The 16,197-nt window shown below is 33.0% G+C and overlaps 2 protein-coding genes and 1 pseudogene across 2 annotated transcripts; all 3 read left to right on the top strand.

Moving 5' to 3' along the window:
* The first annotated feature begins 390 nt into the window (after nt 1-390).
* On the top strand, nt 391-3,526 carry LOC123219165 (O-fucosyltransferase 36-like). Its single transcript, XM_044640940.1, has 3 exons — nt 391-1,820; nt 2,434-2,683; nt 3,126-3,526. The coding sequence occupies exons 1-3, from the start codon at nt 583-585 to the stop codon at nt 3,300-3,302; spliced, it is 1,665 nt and encodes a 554-aa protein (XP_044496875.1). The 5' UTR covers nt 391-582; the 3' UTR covers nt 3,303-3,526.
* An 87-nt stretch (nt 3,527-3,613) lies between these two features.
* On the top strand, nt 3,614-7,893 carry LOC123219652 (annotated as a pseudogene).
* Nucleotides 7,894-12,406: 4,513 nt separating this feature from the next.
* Nucleotides 12,407-15,310, top strand: LOC123219615 (26S proteasome regulatory subunit 7). Its single transcript, XM_044641619.1, has 9 exons — nt 12,407-12,607; nt 12,813-12,986; nt 13,068-13,145; nt 13,449-13,510; nt 13,654-13,798; nt 13,915-14,133; nt 14,241-14,422; nt 14,686-14,861; nt 14,989-15,310. Exons 1-9 carry the CDS (start codon nt 12,521-12,523, stop codon nt 15,144-15,146), a joined length of 1,281 nt encoding a protein of 426 aa, XP_044497554.1. The 5' UTR covers nt 12,407-12,520; the 3' UTR covers nt 15,147-15,310.
* The last annotated feature ends 887 nt before the right edge of the window (nt 15,311-16,197 follow it).

A 16,197-nucleotide genomic window follows, 5' to 3' on the forward strand; every position in this document is an offset into this window, starting at 1 on the left:
TGATAAAACGATATTATTTTATTCAAATAATATTCAAAATCACAAATTCAAATCATAAATTTGATTATAACCGAGCCACGAATTTGAATCACTAATTCAAACTATAAATTTAAATTAGTCTAAACTATGCATTCGAATCAAATTAAATTATCAATTCGAATTAATGATTTAGGTTATAAATTCAAGCTGAATATCTTCTAAATCAAGTTCATTTCGGTTTCTTAAATGAGTCAAATCCTCTAATTTAAATTAGAATTAAATGATTTCGAGTAAAATTAAATTGAGTTGAGTTAGTTTTAAGATCGAGTTGATTCAGATGAAATATGACCCTAGGGACAACTCACAGCCGTAAACACTGTTGAATTGAAATGTATACTAGATTGTTAGATCCAGATGGGTTGGGCTGTACGGTAACGGGTCGTTTTCTCTCCACCGACTGATATTCTTTACGCACTAACTATCCCCTCTCCTCCTTCACATCTCTCTTCTTCCTCGTAACCACCGCAGACAGACTGAGCAACTATAACTAAACCATTACAAATACCATTCTTCTCTACACCAACAATCATACAGCCGTCTAAAATGGACCGAGAGTCATCAGATGAAGACGAAGATCGGGAGACTTTGATTCCTCAAAACGACACCAAGCACAACCATCAGCTACAACTCCACACGCATTCCACATTGCACATTGACGACTCCACCAACTCAACACGACGTCGTTCCGGTTTTAATTGCAGCAATCTGAATAAAAGGTACCTCTTTGCTGTCTTCCTCCCTCTCCTCATCCTTATCCTTTACTTCTCCGTCGATCTCCGGAGTCTCTTCCCCGCCAACATTACTAAATTCAGATTCGATTCCATCACCGACTCCATGCGCGAGTCTGAGTTACGAGCCTTATATTTACTTAAGCAGCAACAATCTCAGCTGGTCTCAATATGGAACCAATCATTTTCTAATATCAATAGTTCTAGTGATAGTAATAATTTTAATGCATTCTTTCAAGACGCTAAATCTATTCTTCTCAAACAAATTTCGTTGAACAAACAGATCCAGCAAGTTCTTTTATCTCCTCATAAAGTTTCTAATTTTTCTCAAAACGATGATGCTTGGAACCCGCTTTTTGGTTTCAATAGCTGTAGAAAGAATGATTCGTGGGTTGCGAATAGAAGAACCATTGAATGGAAGCCAAAGTCGGGCAAATACTTGTTCGCGATTTGTTTGTCAGGACAAATGTCGAACCATTTGATTTGCTTAGAAAAGCATATGTTTTTTGCTGCTGTGTTAGGTCGTGTTTTGGTGATGCCCAGTTCTAAGTTTGATTATCAGTACAGTAGAGTTTTAGATATCGAGCATATAAATAAATGTGTGGGTAGAAAAGTAGTGGTGTCATTTGAAGAGTTTGAGGAATCGAGAAAAAATCATCTCCACATTGAGAAATTTATATGTTATTTCTCTTCGCCACAGCCCTGCTATATTGATGATGAGCATATGAAGAAGTTGAAACAGTTAGAACTTACTATAGGCAAGATTGAGACTCCTTGGAAGGAGGATACCAAGAAGCCGAGTCAAAAGACAATTCAGGATATTGAGGCAAAATTTAAGACAGACGATGCTGTGATTGCCATTGGGGATGTGTTTTATGCAGATGTTGAGAGAGATTGGGTTATGCAGCCAGGTGGTCCCGTTGCTCACAATTGCAAGACCTTGATTGAACCCAGTAGGCTTATTTTCCTTACTGCTCAGCGCTTTGTTCAGACCTTCTTGGGAAGTAATTTCATTGCTCTTCATTTTCGTCGGCATGGATTTTTGAAGTTCTGGTATGCTTTTCTACTTTCTTGCCAAAACTGATTTTCTTGTATAAGTTTCTGATTAATGTGTTAGAAGCATGTATATTTAATCTAACAAATTGTTTGAACTATTAATTACATTCTTTATGCAAACCTAGAGGTCGGATTACCTGGTGTGACCTACGACTTGATGTTTTTCAAATGAAACATGTAGTTCCTTGTAATTGCGTGGGTAGAATGTGTGGAAGAAGAAGTTTATATAATTTATCCAAAATTAAAGCTCCTCAATGAGTTCATTCCTAGTTCCACTTAAGGTGTTGAAAATAATTCCTTTTCTTTTAATAGATGATGCTATTACCAGTTTGTTTTAGATTGAATTGTTGTGTGTATATCTTTCTTTTAGTGGAAACATTGTCAATAATGTGTATCTACGAAATTATCAAATGGTTTGGTATTAAAGGTGGTACATTTTCTTTTTTCCTTCCTATTCCAGTTAATGTGCATTTTATTAATCGGGTAATTGTTTTGTGGCTCACAAACATTTTTTTTAGCAGTTTTTTATTTTTTATTTTTTATCTTTCTGCTCATGCTGAGAAATCATTGAAGTTGTTGTTTCTCTAACTAGAATTGCTTATTTTGACAGCAATGCTAAAAAGCCAAGTTGTTTTTACCCCATTCCTCAAGCTGCAGATTGTATCATTCGGATTGTTGAAAGAGCCAATGCACCAGTCATATACCTTTCAACAGATGCAGCAGAAAGTGAAACTAGTTTGCTTCAGTCACTAATTGTGGTGAATGGGAAGACTATACCACTTGTTAAGCGGCCTGCACGTAATGCAGCTGAAAAATGGGATGCTTTGTTGTATAGACATAATCTTGAGAATGACCCACAGGTGAAATTACACTACCACACCTTTTCTCTATAATTGGGGGTTTTTCCATGAGGATTCTTTCTGGTCAGATTTTTTCCTCATGAGTTTGCCCTTTTAATTTTTTGTATATGTGCAAATTCTTTGGTTCTTCTTTATGTGAGAATGAGCTTTACATTGATGCTCTTCCCCGTCTGTCCTCAATTTCAATGATATATGGGTATTTTAGGTTTCTGGTCAATACTCTTGGAGAGTTAATTATCAAGCTAGGGAGTGCCTCTTGGTTTATTTGTTATTAGTTAAGTGATCCAGCTTTCCCCAGTTGCCATTTGAGTGCCTTCAATATAGGCGCAGCACTTAATGAAAATTTTTCCTATACATTCAACATAGTGTGCTTGTTTTTTCGTGTGTTCAACCATATAAATGAATTATATTTGTAATTTGTTTATGGATTTATCTATTGAAGGTTGAAGCTATGTTGGATAAGACAATATGTGGTTTGTCTAGTGTGTTCATTGGAGCCTCTGGATCTACCTTCACCGAGGATATCTTGCGTCTGCGGAGGGGTTGGGGATCAGCATCAGTGTGTGATGAATACCTCTGCCAAGGAGAAGATCCCAACTTCATAGCTGAAGATGAATAAATGAAGAGATGCAGAATTGACTCGTTGTATTCTGAAGACGAATAATAGTGTATAATAATAGCATTTTGTAATCTTAAATTTTGTTTAATCTCTCTTGCTTCCTTGTATCATAATTCCGTTTGAAAAATTAAAACGCCTGTGCTGTTTTACATTTATTTCATTTGTAAAGAGTTCATGTTAATTATCTTTGGACCTTCAATGAAACGCCACAGAATATTTTGCTACTTTCCATTTTATTTTACTCAGTGGTTTCATAGAATGATTGCGACAATCAGCATTCTTCTGTAAATCAAAGAATCGTTCAACTTGCAGAGAGTTGTAGCAGGGGATGATCATATAAACATTATAATAAGTTATGTGCGTGTACTGTCAGCAGCTTCTGGCAGGTTCGAAGCATAAACGACACGTCCTATGTGGGAAGGTGGGTTGTGCAGAGGGGCAAAATGGTGAGCGATAATCTACATCACTCCCATTGTAGAAGTAGTGGCAGCCCACTGTTTCAGCCTGTGAATTGAGTTTTGTATCGTATTGTATTGTATTTTTGAAGTTAGAATATACGGAGTGATGAGAGCGAGATTGGTTGTGTTCCCCGTAAAAGGCAGGAACTGGTGCTTTAGCAGATCCATTGACCCTCTTGTTTCTGAACCCGCTTCATCTCTCACTCCCTCCACTGTCAAACAAACAACTATAGCACCGCCTCTCTTCTTCCAAAAACTCCAACCATCTTGAACTCCTCATCCATTTCATTGCTCTCAAGGTTTCCATTCGCCAATTCTTCTGTTCTTTCTTTTATTCAAATGTTCATCTGATTTCATCTGGGTTTGCTTTTTGTAGATGAATAAAGCGTGGTTGGGTCTGGCGATGGCTCCTCAAGGATCTTTAAAGAGGAAGATTCATGGATATATTTCAAAGTTCTATTCTTCTTCTTTTTTATTGGATGGCGGTTTATATCTAATTTCTTGTTTGTGTAGGTTGGGGCTGATGCTGTTGGCACGGGTTAAGCCGTCTGAGATATTCTTGTAATCCATATCTAAGGAGGTTGCTAATCTTGACGTTAATTACCCGTCAAGGTTCTTTCTCCTCTCTTTAACTCACCTTCATATATTTGACTGTTTATTTTCTTTACCTGCAGAAATTAAATGAAACAAAATAGCAGTCTAATAATTTATAGAATTTATATATACAGATAAGAAATAAAATTGTTATACAACTATGGAATTTTCAATGTTTTCACATTCAACCTACATTTATTCTATTCAAGTTCTTTTGTTTTAATGGCCAATACATCTCTTTATTTCTCTATCCAGTCACTGCATTTTTTTCCGGCATTTGAGACTGTGTTCAACTGAGGCATGTCATAGGCTCTCTCTAGCTTTAGTAAGGGTTTCTATTGAAGTGATAATGGCATTTCTTGCACGTAGGTAATTCACCCCACAAAGGGATATATGCATAACACGGTTTTCAATCAGCATTTCAATGCTTCTAAGTTTCTTTTACTGCTTCATATTATATTTCCAAAACATTGCAGCTTAAATGCACGGCTGTTGCATTGAAGGTTACAGCATATTGCGAGGAGGTAATGGTTTCTGTTATTGTTATTTGACATATTGATTGAAGTTGTAAAGGAGTTAGAAATTTATTATTCTCTGTGGCCTCAAATGCCCAAAATATTATACTGGAATCTTTGGTTGTGAATTGTGGAAATGTACATATTTTATGGCTAATGATAATTAGCCAATAATTAATCTTTTCCTGTAAGTTGTTAAATCTTTTGGTGGAAATGACTTCAATTTGAATGAAATAGAATCAACAGGGCTAGCTGATTTATAGACAGAGATTACTGATGTCTTTATTGCTATTATTTTCCACAAACACAATTCGCCAATATGTGCAATGAATGATAATGATAGACTGATAGACATAGTAGGTGCTATGCTATAGATAAATATAGTCTAGAAGTCTTTTGGGTAGATGTAATTCTCTTAAATTAATTAAAAAGGGCATTTTGGTCATTTTGTTATCATTCTAAATTTGTCACCTAATTCTTTTTGTAAGTATTAACTGTGTGTATGTGCCCATATACAAAAATTGTATACATCTGAGAGTAAACTCAGAGGAGCATTGCGTGACTATATATAGATATATTTGAACATAAAATATATGTGTGAGTAAAATATTTGAAAGGAAGTGTTTATATATTGAAATATAAATCCCAGTAGTTAATTCTCTGCCAACTTTGTGTAACGCGTTTTCTTCAAATTCGACAGTTACTTCTAACTAGATTACGTTTGTTGTGTATCACTCCCCTGGAAAACGTTTTGGAAAGGCAATGACACAAAAAAAAAAAAGGAGGTAGTTTCAGAAGCCTCTCGGATAAATATTTTCTTTGCTTTCTTTGACCAAAAAAAAAAAAAACTCTTCTCCACTACATATTGTAATACTCCTAGAATCCTCTTTTTGTGCAACAAAGGAGAGAGAAGGACCTTCTGTTTGCCATCCAAGGAAGAAAGTCACCAAGGAGACCGTTGTCACGCGAAGATCGTCGTCATCGCTGGAGGAGAGATAGGCCATTAATTCATTCTTTTGCACTGGAATTTAATGTCTAAACCATAGAACGTTGTGAATGTCTATTCTGAATCTCTTAGGAAGTATGATTGTCATGATGGTTTTTTACACACACACACACACACGGAGAGAGAGAGAGAAACTTTGCATGAACTATAACATTTTGGAAATTTTAAAAGTTATGGTGTCTTTATATATATACTGTGATGTTTATAGTGCGATTCGTGCATGAACTATAACATTTTGGAAATTTTATGGCGTCTTTATATATATACTGTGATGTTTATATTGTGCGATTCGACGGCTTGGGAGTCGGAAGGTCATGGCCGAACCATGGTTGGGTCACCATCCGACGTTGCCAGGATCCCGACTCCAGCATAGATGCCGATCGTGTCCTAATTGGCAAGTGCTCTATTGCTGAAATGCAGTGTGCATGACAGACATGCTACGCGCATACTGGATGAGCACCAAATACTTTGGCTGTGCAACTCACGCGTAGGCCATGCGGCATGTACACCTATCATGGGCAAAACTATTGTCGTCTTCTTTCTCCAGGAAGCCAACTCTACAATGTTGGAAGAAAAGAACTCTGTCACTGTTTGGAGAAAAGAGGGAAAAAAAAAAAAGGATAATCACAGCTAGGGGTATGTTCCCGAAGTGGGGTGTTACAGTAGAGACATATAGACACCATCTTATTGATCCTTTATTGTTGTTAGTTCAAAAAATTATATATATGTGTATGTACGTATGTATCTCTCTCTCTCTCTCTCTCTCTCTCTCTCTCTCTCTCTCTCTCTCTCTCTATATATATATATATATATACATATATGTATATATATATATATATATATATATATATATATATATATATATATATATATATGTATATGTATGTATGTATGCATGTATGTATATTGCTTTTTCTCTTAAAATTGTGGTTTGAAGTTGCATTTAATATGTACTTATCAGTTTTCTAAAATTGTACCGGATCCGAAATCTGTTATCTGGTTATCAGGGGAACCATCATTCACAAGAATTACTTTTATGGTTCAGTTTCTTTGCTTCCATTGACATTTGCATTTTCTGTATGTAGGTTAGTTCCAGAATTTTGTGCATTTGTGTAGAATCTTGTCAAATGTACTTAGTGACATGTTCTCACATGTTTTCTTCCTTGTATAGGTTTTACCTCTGCCTAACATCCCATTCTTTTGGATCTTATTTCATAGGCGAGCACTGCAGGTGTTCCTGGCATTCACCATATTATGAGTTTTTGACATTTTGCAAAAATTTAAAATCGCAACGTGATTTCTTTAAATGCTAATGCGCATAGAAAAATCACGTATGTAAACCTCTGAGAGAACAGACCATTCTTAGTAAAACCTTAACCTATTACGGCACATTTTACTTAGGTCCTGCATCACATTTTATTTCAGCTACTAACGCTAATTAGGGCCAGCATATTGAAATGTTGGATGTTGTTTGTTCATGTTCTTCCCTTGTTCCTAGTGTGTTTGTAACAGGGAATATGATGGCATGTAGCCTACGATAAGTCTATAAGAACCTTTTTATTTTTTTTCACTCTGTTGTTAATTTTTGCCCTCCCTTTTTCTCATTGCCCCCTCGAGAATCCCATTTTCTTCTTTTATATGGTTACTTTGTTAGTGTAGGGTAGTGAGAAGCTCCTGTTAGTCTCAAATCATTCAGAGTCTCAGAACTTGGCTATTTCTAATATGAAGGCAAGTGAAGATGAGCTTAACAAATCTATGCATGAAACAAACAAATTGCTAGCTCCTTCATGGTAAGTTCTGCTGTGAACATCTGCCACTAATGGGTATCTTAATCACATTTTTTTAATAGTTATGTCATAACTTATTAATTAGCACTTTGTTAAAGGCTGACTATTTATTTGGATTGCATGAGAATCATAGTGGGGAAAATTAGGCAAGAAGAAAATATGTGGGAATTTGCTTCATTTAAATCAGTATTCTGGGAATCTAATCTCAGAAGAGCTATATGCTCTGTGTAAACTTAAACCATGACAATGTAGTAGATATTGCACCCTCCTTATGCAGAACCTTTGCTTATCTTACTGCAAATTGGACCATATATAAGATAGACAAGGAGATAGTGACATATTATGATAAAAATGGATATTTAAATTAGAATAATCCTTTGCTTATCTTACTGCAAATTGGAACTTATAGGGTATTTGGTTTGGGGAATGTTGTATTATCAAAATAAAAATATTATCTTGAAGATAGATTACTTTGAGAATTATTAGATATAAATTATTACTACGTTTGATAAAATTGAATGGATATAAATAATTATTGTGTTTGGTTAGAGGTAATAAAAGAATACTAATATATTATTTTACTTAAATTCTCTTGAGTATAATTATTTTAAAATATTATTTATATGATTTATTATATTAATTGAGAATGAGATTATTTTTGTTCTAAAAAATTAATAAATAAAAATATAATTATAATAAAATAAGATTAATTTGAGAATCTTTTAATATTAATATGGAGATAATAATCAGATTACCTCTTATCTTATATCATCATTGATAATAAAATATTATTAAAATATTTTATTATTTATAAATTAAATAAAATAATGTAAATAATAAAGATAGATTATCAAAATAATCTTCATTCTCCCTCGACCAAACACCCCATAAATTCAATCTGTTTTTGTCATTCAATACTCTAAATTTTTTAAGTTATTTCCAATAGAAGAAGAAAAAGTGAAAGTGTTGTGTGGATTCAATAGAAAGCTTGAAATCTAAGTTTAAAAATCTTTCCCCTTTTTCTTTTATCTCAGCTCAAGTAATTTTAGGAGTTCTAATTTACTTCATTGAATTATTGATAATTTAAGTTTTAATTGCATTAGAATAATATTAAAAGTAGAATAGTTTGTGTATATATTAGAAAATAAAATTTTGGACAACATTTATAAAATTTTAAAAATAAAATTGAATTAATTTATTTTCAAAAATTTTTTGGATGTTCACTCTTATGTCCATTAAATCGTCTATAAATTTTGTAATTTTCTGATGACCTTAGAGATTATTAAAAATTAAATTGAATTAATTTATATATGAAATTTTTTTTTTTGAAGGTTGGTAATTTTCTAATAAAAATTACCAAACTTATATAACATGGGATGTCCAATATTTTAATTTTTGTTAAGGGAAAAGGACTATTTCCCGCCCAAGTTTTACCCTTATCTCAAAAGTATACCCACTCCTGATGAAAAATTTAAATACCCACCCAAAGTTTAATCTATTTGGACCTACTCATATTTTTTATTAGGGTTAAGGGGTAAATTTGTTATTTCATCAATAATATTAAATAATTAAAATTTTATCTCATTTTCCCCCCTTTAATTTGAAAAACTAACATTTGTTACCTGAATTAAGTTTTGAAAAATTTACTTTTCTCCCCTGAAATGCAACCAGTTTCTCCAACGACGACATAAAAGTTTTCGTCTAGAGGTCGACCACCTCTGGACGATGATCGTCGTCCAAGAAGGATGACCATCGTTTAGATCTTTGGACAACGAAGCGTCGTCCAGTCTGGACGACAGAGAGTCGTCTATTCTGGACGACGAGAGTCATCTAGAATGGATGATAAGCATCGTCTAGTGAAGATCAACGAGCGTCGTCCAGATCTAGACGATGATCGTCACTCTCCCTCCAACCACGTCGTCGTCGGTGGTTGGAGGGAAAGTGAAAAAAAATTAAGGATTTGGGAGGGGGTGAAAGTCACTTTTCAAAGTTCAGGGATGGGAGTAAAAGTTAATTTTTAAAATCGGAGGGGAAAAATGCGATAAAATTATATAACTTGAATGTAAACAGTAAAATAATGGTTTTACCCTTATATTTAATGAAAAACTTAACGACGATTTAGAGATGGGTGAGTGTTTAGGTTTTTCATCAGACGTAGATATACTTTTGAGATAAGACTAAAACTTGGGTAGGAAATAGTCATTTTCCCTTTTGTTAAATGTTTTTATTAATAAATTAAATTGAATCGTATTTAAAAAATTTTTTTGGAGATTTTCTTATATGTATTTTAATTTATATCAAATTTCACAATTTTCTGATAATTACATAAATTATTAAAAATATTAAAACAAAGAACAACGAAGAGTTTGTATACGTACAATAAGTTTTAATTGAATTTTTTAACAATTTAGCTCCAAGATTATGATATTATTAAGATTTGATATTGTTCAGTTTAACTTATGATTGTTAGGACAATATAAAGATAACAATAAAATTATACATACCCGTTTTAAGTAGATAAATTGGTATACACTTATATGTATTATTATGTGATTTGATGATTTTGAATTAATGATAAAATAACTTCTAAACGTATAATAATACATATAAATATATATCTATTTATGTATTTAAAATAGATATATAAAATATTACTACGAGGTTAAAGGGTTTATATAAAAATAATTTTAACTCCAATTTTTGTACCTACACAACTATTAGATTCTAGTAGGACAAAATTACTCTTATATATATATAATGAATTTTCACTCATTCTTTTTTCTCTTAATTTTCAAAATGTCAAATTAATCATTTTTGTTAAACAATTGGCATAAAACACACCAACCATATCTTATCTAGCATATTAGTCATTTTATTTATTGTTAATCTTCTTTAATTCGTTCCTTTTCACCTTTGTTTGTCCTCAGTTAACATTGTGATAGTGAACAATCAATCTTCTTCGAAAATTGCTATTAATTTTTCACTTCAAAAAAAAAGTTATGATTGTTTCTTTGTTATAATATTGTACTAAATTTATAATATTCGCTAGTGTTAAATGCAATTCTTTATGACTTTAAGGTTTTACAGCATAATTAAAGTTTAGGCTTAGGTTTGAATTTGCATCTTAACATCTAGACCCGTTGGTGGAATCAAACTAGTTTGACCAACACTCGATGGTCAATTTGATCTAGTTCAATTTTTATATTGATATTACTAATTAAACTGAATAGTCCCATGATAAAAAAAAGTGGATCATGTTGGGTTGCAACTCAATCATAGAGTCAAAGAGTTTTTTAAAATTTCTTATAATTGTTGTCATCAATATTACTTTGTAAATTTTTTTTGGCAATTGTTAGGGTTCAAACTCAAGTTGGGTCCCAACAATTGCAAGAATATGACCAATAGATCACAATTATGTTGATTATACATTATTCTAATTTTTATTTAATTTGTTTAACCATGTGAACTTACATTATATCAATAATATTGATGTCTCGATTGGATTGGGATAGACTTAGATCATCCTCTTGACCAGGTCAAGGCTTGGTTCGGGTTCAAGAACATTGTTTTGAATTTGATTTTTATTTTGGTGATTGAGTAATGAATGTGTTTGAGATTAAAGATAGTGAGAATCTATTTGCATGATATTGAATCAATTTTTAGTTACTATGAGAAACATTTGCAAAACATTGATGGATTTGCACTTGGCGTACTTATCACAAAGAGCATAAAATCTCGGGGTGGCATTAGGCAGGGATAAATATAAGAGTTTCATGTTAAGAGGTTATTGTAATTTGGCACATTTTATAGTCATACGTGAGGGTAAGAGTAAACATTTTTTATTTTTACCAAACTCAAGTCAAGGGTGTTTGCTTGGTTTGATTTGTATCCACCGATATTTATGTCAAAAGGGGGTTATTTTAGTCTATATAATTAAATTTGTTGCTTTGTTATAAGAAGTAACCAATTTTTAATCTTTTGATTGTACAACATAACATCAAACTAAAACAAGAGAAAACTTGGTTGTGACAAAGGCAAAGCAATAAGGTTGTTGAGAAGTACTGGTTTCTCACCATTTTAAAACACATGTGATAGTGTTACTACACAAAGATGCATTCAACCAGATTCGAATGAGGCTTAACGATAATCAAAAGATGATATTCTAACATACATGCGTTGGGCCATTTTTTGATTTGAACACATCGAGATTCAATAATACATTAACTCATTCAGTACTTTTGTAGGAAATCAGCAAGGAAAACTCTATTAACGAGCTCTAGTTTAGGATAAAGAGGGTGGATATTTGTTTAATTTGATTTGAATTCTCTTTAATGTTTGGTTAGAGAGTCATTCACTAATCTAACATATGGAAGAATATTCCATTTTTTACACAACATATATTAAGAGACAATATTTTCCAAATAAGATGTCAATCACATATGGTGACTTGAAATCTGCATTTGATATTGTGTACACATATAATAACAAATTATTTATAAATTATTTAAAAATTCAATTATAATATAATAACAAATTATTTATAAATTATTTAAAAATTCAATTATAATATAATAACAAATTATTTATAAATTCAATTATATATTCAAAGGTTACTTAATTATTATTTAAAAAGTATGTACACATAAATTATTGAAATTTATATATGCTTGATTTAAAAAAATAATGTAATTACTAATTAATATTCATAATTAGAAAATTAATTAATTGTCATGCACAGCCCAAGCCCGAACTCTAAAATCAGTCTATCGAATCTCTTTCTTATTTGAAGGGATCAAAGAAACAGAAGCCCGCAAGGAGGAAGCTTTGGTGACTCAACTCGCAAGCAATCTGAAAAATCATGGCACCGGAACCGGAAGATGAAATCAAGGACGAGAAGAACCCTAGACCTCTCGACGAGGACGATATCGCTCTTCTCAAAACCTACGTATGCTTTCTTTCTTTCGTTCTTTCTTTCCATAACCCTAATTTTATTTACTGGTTCATATGCTGGGTTTTGTTATCTTGGTTTATTTTGTTACGCAGTAGATTGTATCGGTCTTAATGTTGATATTCCAAATAGTAATAGCATAGCATAGCTGAGAAATTTGGGAAATTTTACAAGTTTTTCTCGTTTTGGTTGTTTAATGTAGGGTTTAGGACCCTACTCGACAAGCATTAAGAAAGTTGAGAAAGAAATTAAGGATATGGCTAAAAAGGTGAATGACCTATGTGGTATTAAAGAGTCCGACACTGGCCTAGCTGCACCCAGCCAGTGGGATCTTGTCTCTGATAAGCAGATGATGCAGGAGGAGCAGCCTCTTCAGGTTAGTATCTTTCACTGATTTCATTTCCCTCTGGTGTTTTTGAAGTCTTAAGCTTCTTCTGTTTGCAATTTTCTTGACTAGGTGGCAAGGTGCACCAAGATAATCAATCCTAACTCTGAGGATGCCAAATACGTTATTAATGTCAAGCAAATTGCTAAGGTATATTTTAGCTTTTACAGATTCTTTTTTCTCTTTTGTTATACTCAATAGCATATGTATTCGTTCAAATTGTGCAGCTTTTGTTCTATGTTTCCTTTTGTTTTTACCTTTTCAGTTGAAGAATGCAAGTTTTCTGCATTCAGTGGCTTTTTTCCTTCTATTTTTGATGAATTTTTAGATAGAGCATAAATTTTTTTTTGATATTGTTTCATCTTAAGTTGAGTTTGAGTCTGAATTTGTATGATTTTTGTTAATCATATATGTGCTTGTTGGGTGTAATAATTTTTATAAATTAAACTGCAGTTTGTTGTTGGGCTTGGTGACAAAGTTTCCCCTACTGATATTGAAGAAGGCATGCGGGTGGGGTAAGTTTTCAACTTACAAGTGAATGTTTCTAGATTTCCATTCTTACTCTACCTTTTGTTGATGCATCTTTCAAGGTCTGTCTACTCTTGTACTTGTTCGTTATATATTTCTTGTTAGTTTGACTAATATTCTGTCATTGCAGGGTTGACCGGAATAAATATCAAATTCAAATTCCCTTGCCTCCAAAAATTGATCCAAGTGTGACCATGATGACAGTAGAGGAGAAGCCAGATGTGACATATAATGATGTTGGGGGATGCAAGGAGCAAATTGAAAAGATGCGAGAAGTAAGTAATATAATTTAATTAGTCGACATTAAAACATAATGAGTCTGGAGTTGCTTTCAGAGGTAGATATAATTGTTTAATATGATAATTATATCTCTGAATTTGGTTTCATCTAGGTTGTTGAACTACCAATGCTTCATCCTGAGAAATTTGTAAAGCTTGGTATTGATCCCCCAAAGGGTGTTCTCTGCTATGGCCCTCCTGGAACTGGTAAAACACTTCTAGCCAGAGCTGTGGCTAATAGAACCGATGCTTGTTTCATCCGTGTTATTGGAAGTGAGCTTGTTCAAAAATACGTTGGTGAGGGAGCTCGTATGGTTCGTGAGTTGTTTCAGGTTAGAAACTGATCCATTACATGTAATAGTGTTTGCTGTCCTTGAAGCTATCTATAATTCCTTTTGCTTGTCACCTTGTTAATTGGCTACTATTTTGTCCCCTGCAGATGGCACGTTCAAAGAAGGCTTGTATTGTGTTTTTTGATGAAGTTGATGCCATAGGAGGTGCCCGTTTTGATGATGGCGTTGGTGGAGATAATGAGGTCCAACGTACAATGCTTGAAATTGTCAATCAACTTGATGGGTTTGATGCTCGCGGAAATATCAAAGTCCTAATGGCAACAAACAGGTATAGTTTGCTGCCTTACATATAGCCCTATAAGCTTCATTCTCCCCCTCTATTAATGCGCACACTTATCATGCATACAATCATGTTTTCACTAGTGAGGTTGTTCTGTGAGAGTGGCAGATGGGGTGTGCTCCAGCTTCAAGTCTTCATAATTAGTGATGAATGTTAAAGTGAACATCATAAAATTCCTAATTTAACTAGCACAAACTTCTGTTGTATTTATAATGTTTTGCTTACATTGGGCTTGATGTTCTGTTTTTCAGGCCTGACACGCTTGATCCTGCATTGTTAAGACCAGGGCGATTAGATCGTAAGGTTGAGTTTGGCCTTCCTGATTTGGAGGGCAGAACCCAGATATTTAAGATCCATACAAGAACAATGAACTGTGAAAGAGATATCCGATTTGAACTTTTGGCTCGCCTTTGCCCAAATTCAACTGGTAAGTATGCCTTTAGTGGATTTCTCACTTCTCAAATTGGATAGTTATCTTACTAACTGATATAAGTTTATTGGGGTCCTATTGAATGTTTGCATGTCTCATTTTGGCAATTGGTTATCTTCCTCAGGAGCTGATATAAGGAGTGTATGCACAGAAGCTGGAATGTACGCCATCCGGGCAAGAAGGAAAACAGTGACAGAGAAAGACTTCCTTGATGCAGTGAATAAAGTTATCAAGGGATACCAAAAGTTCAGTGCAACCCCCAAATACATGGTCTACAATTGATCTGGGGGCTCACATTCAAGATCATCTGCTTCCTGTTTAATCGATTTCTGTTGTTTAGACTTGTGCTTGAGTTACATCCTTTCTGCATAAAAACCATTTTGTAATTTTCCCTAATTGCGAGGATTTACAATTTATTTGAACTATATTCAGTTACTTTTACATCAGTTGTTATCTTTACAGGTTATGGGCATTGCATACCAGACATTTTTTTGACTCTATGATGATGTTCTTGTACATGTAGGTAGCGGATTACCGAGTGATTTATCTTTGTCATAATTATATTGGAAGTGACTTGATGGTTTACTAGAATCAGTGATATTTGGATTTGGACTAATATATCGACTTGATGATCATATAATTTTACGGTCACTTTTGTGCCTAATCATAATCTTGATTTGTATTTCAGTTTAATTATGTAGATTCCTATTTTCATCAGTTTCTTGAAATAAATAATATTTCTAACTATTTGTTTATAGCTGTCATTTTCCTTGGTTTATGTGGTATATTTACTGAAGGCCAAAAGACTTTTCCCACCCAAAGTTTGATGTTTGGTTACCTTCTACCCATGAAGTTTGGACAGGCCAAAGTTTCACCAATGAGCAGTTAACTTTAGTATAATTTGTTAATAAAAATGGCATTTAAGTAAATTTGATTCTCTTAATTTAAACGCGAAAAAATAAATGTTGACGGTTGAAAGAGTTGGATATAAGGGTCTTCATATTTCGGTTTGGTGCAATTTTTTCAAATTAAATTGAAAAAAAAAACATTTAAATTTTTTTTTTAAATTAAATCAAATCATCTTAGATTTCAAGTTAAATTAAACTGAAAAAATACGATTTGCTCTGGTTTGAATTATAGTTATCAGTATCTTATAATGCATAATACGTATCGTATTATATGATACAGATAAAAAATAATATGTATTATAAGGTATATCAAATTAATATAATATTATAAATGTGTCATAAGATATGATACATATTATCGATATAAATTGATATAATTTTTTTATAGAAAATGATAGTGTATTAGGGGTGTATATGAAAATTTT

Source organism: Mangifera indica, chromosome 6 (genome assembly GCF_011075055.1).
Source record: "Mangifera indica cultivar Alphonso chromosome 6, CATAS_Mindica_2.1, whole genome shotgun sequence".
Lineage (NCBI taxonomy): Eukaryota > Viridiplantae > Streptophyta > Magnoliopsida > Sapindales > Anacardiaceae > Mangifera > Mangifera indica.